Source organism: Telmatherina bonti (genome assembly GCF_933228915.1).
Source record: "Telmatherina bonti genome assembly, chromosome: 8".
NCBI classification, from domain to species: domain Eukaryota; kingdom Metazoa; phylum Chordata; class Actinopteri; order Atheriniformes; family Telmatherinidae; genus Telmatherina; species Telmatherina bonti.
Genome location: NC_136626.1, coordinates 13,849,968 through 13,862,487, shown reverse-complemented (window position 1 = coordinate 13,862,487; position 12,520 = coordinate 13,849,968). Strand labels below are relative to the sequence as shown.

Below are 12,520 nucleotides of genomic sequence, written 5' to 3'. Positions count from 1 at the left end.
TAGAAGTATTTAGTAATAGTGTCCTTGATTTCCTGTACATGACCGCATGTGACTGCACGTGCGGGAGGCGCTAAAGGAAGATGAGATGCAGGTGACGCCAGCGGACAAGGAGAGATAACACCTGCTGTCGGTGTGACACAGAGGGGCTTAGGCGCTAGACGTCACACAGGATAAGGTGGTGAAGGAAAGCCAATAATTATTTGAATGTGTTACAAAATGTTGAAATCTGATGCTGTACTGAACCAGCTCAGTTCTTTCCTTGTGTACTTATATTAAGACCTTTTGTTCAAGATTTACATGTTCACACCAAAAAAAAAATCTTGTCAGTCTTAAGGAACTGAATTATAAATGCTTCATCCTGGCTTTGGCCTCTTACCATCTACACATTATCAAGTGCCTAACTGCTGTCAAACAGCATTCATCCTGCTTTTTTTTTCCCCCCCCCCTTTTACTCATTTTTGCAAAGGAGTGCCAAAAAGACCAAAAGTGATTCACTGTTTGAAATTGATTTGGTCCAACCTGTGCTCTTAAGCTGTACACACGAAAAGCTGTGTAATTTAAAGTATTTGTGACTAGTGTGCATGATTGTAATATGCAATATATAAAAAATTCTTCAGTATGCTAGTGTTTTATGGAACCATCTATTTCACACAGCACATTCGTAGGTTTATGTTTGCAGCCAAGAGGTGTATCACGAGATTATCAGAGACCAACTTGTGAATGGGCAACGGGTTGGGATTTAACCTGTTCTGGCCAGCAGCCAGACGAATCTGAGGTCAACTCAGCTGGTCTTCTTTAGACATTTCTGCACTGGCTGTCCTCTTCCCTTCCTGTTAAGGTCAGTTAGTCAGCTTAGAATAATCTCCCCTAAAACACAGTTGCAGGAGCAGAGCTCAGGTCAGATGAGGTGGCAGTAAGAGGCTAAATTTAAGGCCACTAAATCGGTCATTTAAATACTCTGGTCCGTTGTGAAGCTTCTAATGATTTTTCATTTGGAAGAGCAGATAATAAACCCATTTTCTTCTCTGAACATACACCATATGTGTGAACAAGTAAATGCCTAAGACCACTGGCAAACTGCTATCCAGAAAGAAGGCTAGAGAAAAAAAAAAAATCTTGATTTAAATGGTTTATTAATTAAGAAATGTTACAAATGTGTTCTTTCTTGCTCTAATATTCTTTCCTAAAGAATCTGCCAATGCCTGACACTTTAAAACACAAAAGAGATAAAGAAGGATCTTCAGTAAACTGCATCTCTACAAACATCAACTGGTTAAATCACAATAAAAATTTGGTTAGCAGAAGCGAGGTTGTGCGTGTCTGGTGTGTTCACAAAAAAATTCAACTAAAAGTGGCACTGGTTAGATTCACTGGCTTAAGCTGTCTGCTACTACTTTTAACTGGTAAATCAGCAGTGTATAAAAAAATATAAAAAAGGCCATCATTTTAAGATTCAGAAAGCAACCCAGCTTGTTTAAAATGACACAAAAAGCCGTGACGAGTGTTTATAAACTTACACCGAGTAAGGCTTCAAACCTTTAAATAAGTGAGCAAAATTACACTTCATCAGAAATTCTTAAATAACTTGAAACTTACAGAACTCTGTCACAACCACTACAGACTGGTACCTTTCAGTGACCAATAGCTCATGTGAAAACCCTCCAAGTGACTACCTTTCTAAATCTAAGAAAAAGGAACGCACTAAATGTGTTGTAAATGTTGGCATATGACAAAAAAAGAAAATTATATACAGCACAAAAAAGAAAGAAAAAAAAAAACTGTATGCAATATGCAAAGGCGTCATGTTGCTCTAGGCAACAACCCTCCCTCCCTCCCACCCCCTCATCCTGCCAAGATTAAGCCAGTCTTCACTGAAGACCCCTCACCTGAACATCACCACCCACACAAACCCATTCATACACATAGAAGATCACGAAACACGATTACATCACTAAGCCTGTTAGTTTGGAAAAAGGTGAAGAACTGTGAAACTCTGAACTGCCTCCCCCCGACCCTCCCCCTCTCTCCCATCGCCCCTCCCTTCAGTCAGAGAGGGGAGATGGAGCTTGGGTGTAGTCGTTCCATTCGTTCGTCTCTGGGTTGTACACCTCCACCGTGTTGAGGAACTCGTTCCCATCAAAGCCGCCCACAGCGTAGATCGTGTCGCCTAACACAGCCACGCCTGCGTTGCTGCGTGATGACGTCATGCTCCCCAGCATCCTCCAGTCGTTGCGGGCTGGGTCGTAAACCTCCACACAGCGGAGAGCATGAGAGCCATCGAAGCCGCCGATGACAAACAGTTTGCCTGCAACGAGTTAGAGGTGCCAACATTAGCCAAACCCGATGATGTTGCAACAAACCTAAAGCCGTTCCTATCAGTCCGGCGCCGTTAGGCTCACCTGCGTGGACAGCGACAGCGGCTCCCCTGCGGGCCACATTCATGGGGGCTACCAGAGTCCAGGTGTTGTTGTCAGGGTTGTAGCGTTCCACAGTGTTGAGGCAGTTCCACGATTCGGCTCCTCCAATCGCATACATGAAACCATCCAACTCGCACACTGCAGCCTGGTGCCTCCCTGAAAACAACATTCATTCATTCATTAATACATTTTTTTTTTTTTTTTTAAAATCCAAATTTAGAAAAGGTGTGAGATTGTGTGGATACATACTGATGTTAAGGGAGGCACAGCTGGCCCAGGTTTTATTCACGGGGTCAAAAGCATCACAGTTCTTCAGGCCTTTCTGCCCGCAGGGGTCGGACCCTCCGACAACGTAAAGTTTGTTGTACAAGGAGCAGACGCCTTCAGACAGATGACAGCAGAGAGTTTAGCTAATTTATCTTTCAAATTCAAACATCAGCGCTTTATCCTTGTGAGGCGGACTGACCTGCATTGCAGCGGTTTGTCCTGAGCTCAGGTACTTGTGCCCACTCATCAGTATGCGGATTGTATGTCTCCCCACAGCTCAGCTCGTCAGAATGTCCGTTCGAGCCTCCGATCACGTACAGCTGGCCCTGCGAGAGGTTCAGAGAGACCAGTGATTAAAAGATGGGTTTCTTTACACACTGTAAATTACAGAACAGTCAAGAAGCTCAAGTAATTGATCAAGAAGTAAATACTTCACTGTGTAACCTTGAATAACCAAACAGATTTACAGCAGGTGCAGGCGCACTCCGAGTCATAGTCAATGTGTCACTTTATTGCAGAGCAAACAAAGCTAAGATAAGGATGAATGATCTGTTCTACCATAAGCACTGCCATCTGGAATCGAGCCCTTGGAGTCCGCATGGGTGCGATGAAGGTCCAGCAGTCCTCCTTGGGGTCATAACACTCCACAGTCCTCAGACACTCCTCTCTGTTGTAGCCACCTACAGGATCAGACATGTGGATCATGCTCAAATGTTCAACTTACTTTGGATTTCTTATACTTTATACATAAAAACCCGCCTTATAAACAGAAAAAAACCCCACAGGCTTTTATTATTGTATTTTAAGAATGAAGCCTTCAGCTTTTAATGCACAGCCTCAACACATGAATAGAGCTTCCAATAGAGTCGCACCGTTTGGGTGGATGTCAGGGGCTCACCTGCTGCAATGAGCCTTTCGTTCAGACTTGCAGTGCCCAGACCGGACCGGGCATAATGCATGGGTGACAGTGGGTGCTCATTCAGCTCCTCTGGCTGGGCTTCGAAGCTGAGGCTTTTCATCAGGCATGGCGTGGCAGAGGGAGATGTCTGAGGGCTGCTGCGACTGTGCAGGAAGATCACACACAGCACCCCGTCCAGCACAGCCAGACACAGGTAGTTGTTGTCTAAAGGCAACATAAGCTTGTTAGGGACAAAAGGATTGACTTTTTTTTCTTTTTTTTAAAAAAAAAAATTACTTGTTTCCACTTTAAGTTCAGTGAAATTTAAAAAAAAAAAAATTTTTTTTTTTTAAAAAATCAAATAAAAAAAATCACCCTTGTCATTTATTTTTTACTTTGCAAAAATTATTCTGTTTTCAACCAACAAAAAGCAAAGCAATTATTTGTAATTGATAAACACTTACTTGTGGTCTTCTCTGAGGCGATGTACTTCCAGTCTCTCCTGGTGGTCTGTTTTGGGGCATTTGCTGCTTGGTTGGATGGTGAGAGACTTCCTGAGGAGCTGCAGCTCAGCTGTCTCTGGGTGCTCTCCCGTACGGGTTTCTTCTGCAAGAGCACAATGCAGCTACAGAAGCCAGGCTTGCAACCAGCGGCCCACCGTTGGCCAACAGCTAATTATACCCCAAATTTATGCCTTGATCCTAATAGTTCACCTATGCCCATCCTATCCAAGCAATAATTTGAAATCTCACAAATTCAAACCAATCCATCCCACTGCAAACGGCCTCAAACCAAACAAATCTACTTTCACACAATTAAAAATGGAGGAAAAACTGATAATTTCTGTCCACACCAAACTCGGCAAGGCAAACGTGTCTATGACATACAACCGCATAACCAAGGCAGGATCCATATCTCTTGTCTTACTGATCTCCTTAAAAATCAGTCTTTGCATTAAGGCTGAATTGTGAAGAATTTTTAAGCCAAGCTCAAGCTACCTTGCATTTTTATAATAGGCACAAAGTTGTAAAATCAACTTTCATACTGCCAAGCACTGTTTGAAATTTCGTTACAGCAAAGCCAGGCACAGGCCGAGTACCTGCACAAACTGAAGGTGGTCCTCCTCGCCACCAAACACCTCACTGTGCCCCTCAATCACCAGCCCTCCATCCACCAGCTTATGGTCAGGTGAGTAGTAGAGCGTTTGCACCTGCAAGACAAACAGGAACAACACACCCATGTGGCTGTCTCCATGGCAACACACTGAGAAACCCAGGGGGAAGGGAGAAAGAGGGTGGAAGCAGGGCTGTGAAGAGGAATGGGGGGAAGGAACCAACATCTGGCTCTTCAGTTGCTTGGATGGAAAGTTTCCTTAAAAAAAATAAAAATAAAGAGGCAACACAGGCCATTGCAGAGTGGCTTCAGTGTCCGAGCCCAAGAAGGGAGTGTCTGCCAGTGGCTGTCCTTAATTTGAATCTATAAAAAGAGGGAAAACCGAAAGGCTGCATCTGGAAAGATCTTCAGTGAAGAGAAGGAACTCCCAAGTGGCTTTCGTACCACCTTAGCTGTTGGAAACCAGTCCTCTAGCTGAAGAAGTTGTAGCGATGGCTGTCAAATCCACTTTGTTAACAAAAGCAGTGCTCTTATACCTGTAAGCTAATATTTTAAAAACAATCAACCATTGAGGCCCAGATAAATAATAACTTGGTTATTCAGTTTCTCTTCAAGCATCAAATTGAAGAAAAAAGAAAAAGTTGTAACAGTTTAAAAAAAAAAAAGGGGGGGGGGAAAGAAAAAGAGAAGAGTCAACGGTGCTGAAAATAATCATCCAAATTTTCAGTCCAGTTTAATAAGATTGATTCTCTTCTTTCCAGCAGCTATTTTATTGGCCCATGAATGAATTTAACATACTGACGGCTAAAGGCTTGTGGGGAATGTGTTCTTGTAAATGGAGACATGATTCGTCTGTGTGTGGAAGGGACAGATGGGGGCACAGTGCTGCTTGGCTGAAAAGAGAAGCAGCTGAGAGGCAGTAGTATTCCTCTCCTCCCTCTTTTCTCTGACTCATTTACCCTGGTGGCTCAGTCCTGGCTCCTCAGTCTGGTCTCCTGCTGCTGCTAATAAACCTACAGGAGAGATAAATCAACGGGGAGGAGCGCCTGTTAGTGCTGGAGCAACAAACTTGCACCTGTTCAGATAGTAAAGTGGCAGTGAGAAAGCAGAATCAAGGGCCAGACCTTTGAGTACCGTTTGTGTCAGATGAGACGAGCCCTGAAATATTCAGATGAGGTTGTATGTAAACCAACCACATACTCAGAAAATAAAAAAAATAAATAAGGAAACACCCTCAATAAAAAAAACAAAACAAAAAAGAGCCAAACATCTGCTCTTTTTTTTTTTTTTAGCTCACCTCTAATTTGTTGTATGGATCAGGAATACAGTTTCTTACAGCAAAACCTCAAATCAGAGGAAAACAAAGAGCAATCCTGACACAGTCGAATGACAGGGGCATGCTAGATTTACTCTGTCCCCCTTAATGACTTCTTAATGTTAAAAACAGAATTCAGAGGGAGGGTGGGGAAAGAGGATGAAAACTAATCTGAGGTGAGACTAGAGTGTGCGTCGCAACTGACCTCCTCCATCAGTCGTTCCAGTTGGTCTCCATTCTCCCAAAGGCTACGCTGCACCCAGTTCAGCACTTTCGAGTAGAGCTTTCCATTGCTGGGGAGGGCCAAGTTGTCTTCTAGCATCACTTCCAACTGCAAAAACATGAAGGGATGAAACTCAAGTTAGATTTATGTGAAGCATAAATAAAATACATAACAGGATGCAAATATCCTGGATTTTCTGTTTATTTTAAAACCAATCTCAGGAATAAACAAGCATGGTCCTACAATTTACCCAAAACAAAATGCAGTCTGTATGGTCTTGTGGGTTTATATTTAAACACTCATAAAAACACCTTAAAACAATTTGTCATTTACTTGTAGCACTCAAGCAGATTCTAAATATCTCTTAAAGGACATGCCATACAGTATACATGGAAATCCACACCATTACCTTGAGGCGGGGAAGTTTAAGGAAGTCTTCCTGTTCAGATACTTCAAGAAGATGGTCTTGAATGAAAGAGTCCACCTTGGCCAAAAGTCTGGAATCACCCATAGTGCTGGCAAAGTTTCGAAAAGAGATGGCATTCTGGGAGTCCATTTTAGACAGCAAGTAGTCACCACAAATCTGAGGAGGAAACAGACGACAGTCAATGGTATAAATATTCCAAGTGTGATCTTGGGAAGACTTAAAAAAACAATCTGAAAACATACCTGTTTGACTCGATCCATCTTGAACCTTTTGGCTGCGGAGTACACATCCTTGACCAACTCCTTGTCTGCTTTTAGCCTGTGTACACAAGACATAAAGGTTGGAATTATTAAAACCGCTCAGTTGCATAAAGAAATGATTAACATAAGAAGACAGTGCTACTAACTGAGCAGTGTAGGCATAGTTGAGCAAGACCTCCACAGCCTCTGGGTCCAAGTCCTCAAAAGTGACGTGCGAGACTCCATGAGGCTCAATGTCACTATTAAAGATCTCAAACAGGTAGGGGCTGCAACAAGCCAGAACGGCACGATGAGCCATCAGCTCATGACCACACACCTAAACAAAAAGAAAGTTGCAATGGTGAGCTTGTTATTCAGACAACTTGCAAACATATACTCGCAAGCATGCAAAAAAAAAAACATAAGTTCCAAGCTGCAACAATCTCACTTTTTTCTCTAATAATAGCAGCATATTTTCACATTCTAGGTTTAGACTCAGCTCAGATCTTAAGACTAGCATGTTTCTTAATATCTTCCTCATGTATTTGTTGCTATAGTCAAACAAGGCATACCTGCAGTCTAACGTCACAGAACTGACCACTCTTTCTCAGGGCATTCATTTTGGCCACGGTGGAATCCAGGAAACTCTCATCCTCAAAAATCAAATAGCCGTTTGGAATCATCTTGGTTAATTTAGTTTATATCCTTGACAAAAAACAAACAAAAACGTAAATTGGAGTCATGTCATAAGTAAAAAACACCTCCTGCAGTCTGCAGAGCATGCCTTCAACTGTGCAGCACTAGTCATCAATGAATAAAGCCAGCTATAACAGAGAGAGGATTAGGATTAAGTGCTTGTAATGTGCATTGTGTAGTACGAGTCCAATGCATTAATCATAGCCTTACCTAATAGAGTATAATTGAAATCCAGGGAGGCACCACTGTTGAAGGTATAACAGGAACCGAATGTAGATGGGCAAAGGAGACTGAGAACACAGTGGAACTACGTCTTCTTCACCCAAGGCGAGGAAAAGGAAGTCGTCAGAAGAGATGCCAGATGACTGCAGACGTGAACAGAAGGGAGAGGGAGAGCAGGCCGACGGACAAACTATCAGGCTTTAAGCGACTGTAATCAAGTCCTCGGGATCCCGTTGGCTATAGAGATGTACTTATTCTTTGTTGGTCATACATTATAACCTAGAGGGAAGAGAGGGAGAGAAAGGAGACAAAAATATTTAATTAAATTAAAAGCAAATTTTATAAAAATCATTTAAACAAATCTAATTGCTTAATGTAGACAGAGCAGGAGTCAATCCCATGCCGTAAGTCAAGCAACCTCACAGGACAAAAGTTAAAGCTGCCATTAAGTGCTGCTTGTAGCGCTTCCTCCAAAAGCTCCCTTCCACCCCAACACAACACAGTTTTTTAAAATCATCACGCTGCATGTAGACTCCAAGAAGAGACTGTAACAGAGCTGATCTAATTCAGGATCCATTTGTCAGTTCATCTGTTGAAAATCATTCCAGTTCTGCTAAATGAATGCATTACTTTGATAACCCTACCTTACTTCACCCCCCCAGTTTAGTTCTTTAAATCTCCACACCTGCTGCTATATCCCCCAGACCAGACAAGGTTGCTTAATCCGTCTCGTGTCTTCTACATCTCCACTCTCTCTGGGATGAGACCTCTTAAATGCCATGTTATGTGACAAGCCTCCAAGACTGACTCCTCCTATAGGAGCCCTTTCCCTCTGAGCCAGACCTATAAGGAAACTGCGCCAGTAAAATGATATGATATAGGTGTCTTGTTTTGAAATAAATTCCAAATGTGCATCATTTGTTTTTACATACCCTAGCTGCACCCCCACTCTCTTTCAATTGAAATAATCTTCATATCTCATTAACAGAATAAAGATCACCAGTCCTGAAGCCAAAAGGTAGTCCAAACTGTTCTCATTCAAAGTGATGTGCTGCTTGTGCCAATGCGATCCAAATTAACTAACACTGATATACAATATAATGCCATAGATGACTACTTGTATGCCATATGCTGCAATTTGATAAGCAAATCCCCAGACACCGTTATAACCGTGGGGACAGATGACAAGATGGGGCAGAGCAGCTGTCCCCAAGCCTGAAGTTATATGAAGGCACCATGTCAGCTGATTTTAGTAGAGTATCCAACTTGTTTGATATTAAACTCATTAAAAAAGCTGCCAAGTACTCAGTGCTGCATTACAGAGTATTGTCACCTTAGCTGCTGTGAGGGCGACATTTCTGACACCAGCATGTGATTCAAAGTGCAAGGCCTTCAAATGCAATATATCACTGGCATGCAGAACTTATCAACCTTTCAACGTTCTAAGAACTCAAAAGTACACTGACGATTAAGATGGTCTGGGAGAAGGAAAACAAAACAAAACAACAACAAAAAAAAAAAAACAGTCAACGTTTGTGCTATCCTTATTACCCCTAAAAAAGGTATAAAAACGTAAAAACACTGAAAAGGCACATTTCAGCTAAAGCAACCGTTTTCTGCAGCCCAGTGCCAAAGCTTTAAAGTGCATAATAGATTTAGTCAACACCAGAGCACCAAAGGTACTAAGCAAATGGCGCAACAACGCCAGACAGCTTTCCTGTGGCCTACTGAACTACAAAAATTATAATCACTTAAATGACGCTATGGCCAGTGCAGGTTTTTCCAGAGGAAAACGGGAGGAATGATGTTGAGGTGGGATTACCTTTATCCAAACTGCATTCAATTATTTATCTGCATATTTAACAAACTAAAAAGAAATTAAAAAAAATAAGAGGATAATGAATAATTAAAGTAAGCATCAGGAATTAAAAGTATTACTTTATTCTGAAACAGTACTCTTACCAATGCAATTAAAAAAAATTGTATAAAATTACAAGTAAATCCACATGCATGATGGCCAAAATAGCGTTACTGCACTGAACAGCAATGCTGGCATAAAAAGCCTTCAGTCCTTCTGCATGTAGAGGGGGTGGGCGAGCACTGACCTACTTTCCAGTCCTTATGCAACATCTGGCAGAAGACTCCTATATGAAGGCTAAAACACTCACCACCTCCACATGGCTGGGTCTACCCACCAGCTTCATGCCTTAGTCCTTTTCCTTTTCCTACTTACAACAGCCACGATTAACAGCTTTAGCCCAAGCTGAAGCCATATAACCTTTTTAAAGATAATGACATTTTCCACAAAAATTTATGTCTGGCTGAATGAAAGTTCATGCCCACCATGTTAGACATAGATTATAAATAAGACTGCTGCATGTGATCTCCGTTTTGGCCTGACCAAAGATCAGGATGAGGAAATTACAGGATCTAGACCCTACACCTAACCAAATACAAATAAAACCAAAAGACTTAACAAAATGAGAAAGGACAGTTTGAAATGGAAAAGTGAGCCTGTTCACAACAAAGAGCAGCTCTGAATGCATTTTCTCTCCCCATTAATCCGTCTGATTTAACAAGCACAAAGTGCAGGTCTGAGGCTGAACAATCGATGCTTGTTAGATACCCCCCCCCCCTCCCTCCAGTGGTGACAAGAGGCACTGACGAGGATTTCGCCCACTTTAACTGAGTGGAAATTTACCGCTTAAATTTAATCATTTCGCGGTTTCAGTAACAACTGCTAGAATAATACTGCTTCTATGTCGTCTTAAATGAGAAAAATAAAATAAACTAGATATGTTAAACAACAGAACAGAAAATAAAAATCCAACCATGTTTTTAATAAACACCCCCATCCCCCATCAACACGTTTTTAATACTACTGGAGGGAGTAATGTCAGGACTACTCAAGACTAAAGATTTTTTATCAGTATATTGGATAGCCTTTAATTGGGCTGTTAAATGTTTATTTTAACATTTAATAAACGGCTTCCCTGGATTTTTGTACGTGTCTGCCAGCTTCAGAACCGGATTAAAAATTCAGTAGGTCAAATACTGCAACATGCATGTGAGTCACTATACAGTCACGGACTTCAAGAAATCAGTATCATTAAAAAGGGTATGCACAACTACCTTCCTCACAGATATATTTATACAACACAGCTACAAATGTAGGAGCAAAATAAGACGGCATGGACCCATTCAACCTGCACAACCCTACCATCCCCCCACGAAATCTCAAGTTCTGGTTGTTGCAAGGCACAGACGTGTCCCTGCATCTTCCTCTGACTGAGTGTATTATATAGTAATGTTTGGCGATGAGCCAATAATCATTTATATACTCGGCATCAAAAACTGGGTCTGAAACGTGTGCCCCCCCACCCAAAGTATCCAATTAGGCTGACTCGACTTTGGCACGGATAAAAAACGCAGACACATGCATATAAATCTGCTTCTGGCGGATGAGGCAGTGAGCAACCAGGTATGAGAGGGTTTAGAAGCTAACGCGTGTTAGCTCCAGCTAGCTAAGGATGAAGAGCCACGAGACAGCCACGCAGGTTTAATTGAATCAATTAAACCACCGAGAATATATTCATACTTGTTCATCTTAATCCAAAAGAATGAAAATGGTAGCTGTGACGCTTTATAACCAACAGGAGCTCGGTTAGTCTGTTATGCGAAAGTGGCGGCTTGTGAGATTTTTCCGCGCCTCTTTGTATTCAAGTCATTTCCAGCAGCTTCCTCTTTAAACAGCGACTGCAAGCCCCTAGCAGATTTCGGACAAAAGAACCACACTAGCTTGGCTGTAACAAAAGGCTGATTTAATGTTCCATCAAAATATTCACTGCCAGCTGCTTAAAAGTCCCCAAGAAACAGCAATTTCACCTTGAAGAGTAGAAGAGAAATCTTACCTGAGGCGTTTTACAACAGACGATATTAGACATATTTAATGGAAATTCAGAGTTGGTTGGTTCGGATTAAGGACGCAACGTGACTACAGGCACGACTTGCGAAGTGAGCGGTAGGGGTCTGTTTCGTTTCTTGAGGGGAAGCACGTCCACTCTCCGTCTAGTCTAGACGAGCTCTGACAAATTCCTGACGGTCAGGGAGAAAGCGCGCTCACGAAAATAGCTCCGCGAGCGCCACGCCGCACTCTACGTCATTAGCGGTGGGCGGACTTTCAGTAGCTTCTCTCCCACAGTGTGGGTGGATCATAGACCGTATGTCTATGGCGTGGGTCAGCAGCATAGGCAGCGGTTCAATCTACTTGGACTGAAAAGACCCCCGAATTCAGGTGTCGCTGGCCTAATCTAAAACAACAAAAGAAAAAAGGCAATGTAAAAAATGTCATGTAAGAGCTAAACGAGACAACAAGTAATATATATAATTACAGACAAAAAGTAAGATTTACACAATTTGATTAAAAAAACAAAACAAAACAAAAAAAAACTGAATAGATACTCTACATAAGACAAGCATGAATAACCTGAGATTCAAAAAAATGTAGAGATTAAAAATGATTTACTGAACACAATTAGATTTAAAATATAAAGGGCTAAAGGTGGCCAACCGAGACATAAAAGAGAAACAAAATAACCAGAAAGACAATAATATACCATCGACAATTGTATGTGGAGATGAAAAACTATCTAAATGTGACTTAAAATATTACAATAAGATTCTAAATGGACTCAAATAATATT

At 41.7% G+C, this 12,520-nt stretch overlaps 1 protein-coding gene across 1 annotated transcript; it reads right to left on the bottom strand.

Annotated features, from left to right (window-relative positions):
* Positions 1 to 1,114: 1,114 nt before the first annotated feature.
* Positions 1,115 to 11,894, bottom strand: ivns1abpa (influenza virus NS1A binding protein a). Its single transcript, XM_079244961.1, has 15 exons — positions 11,729 to 11,894; positions 7,806 to 8,096; positions 7,472 to 7,604; positions 7,067 to 7,236; positions 6,903 to 6,978; positions 6,643 to 6,816; positions 6,216 to 6,341; positions 4,682 to 4,792; positions 4,047 to 4,188; positions 3,583 to 3,807; positions 3,243 to 3,364; positions 2,884 to 3,010; positions 2,667 to 2,798; positions 2,400 to 2,573; positions 1,115 to 2,305 (listed from the first exon to the last, which is right to left on the bottom strand). The coding sequence occupies exons 3-15, from the start codon at positions 7,580 to 7,582 to the stop codon at positions 2,043 to 2,045; spliced, it is 1,953 nt and encodes a 650-aa protein (XP_079101087.1). The 5' UTR covers positions 7,583 to 7,604; positions 7,806 to 8,096; positions 11,729 to 11,894; the 3' UTR covers positions 1,115 to 2,042.
* Between the last annotated feature and the right edge of the window lie 626 nt (positions 11,895 to 12,520).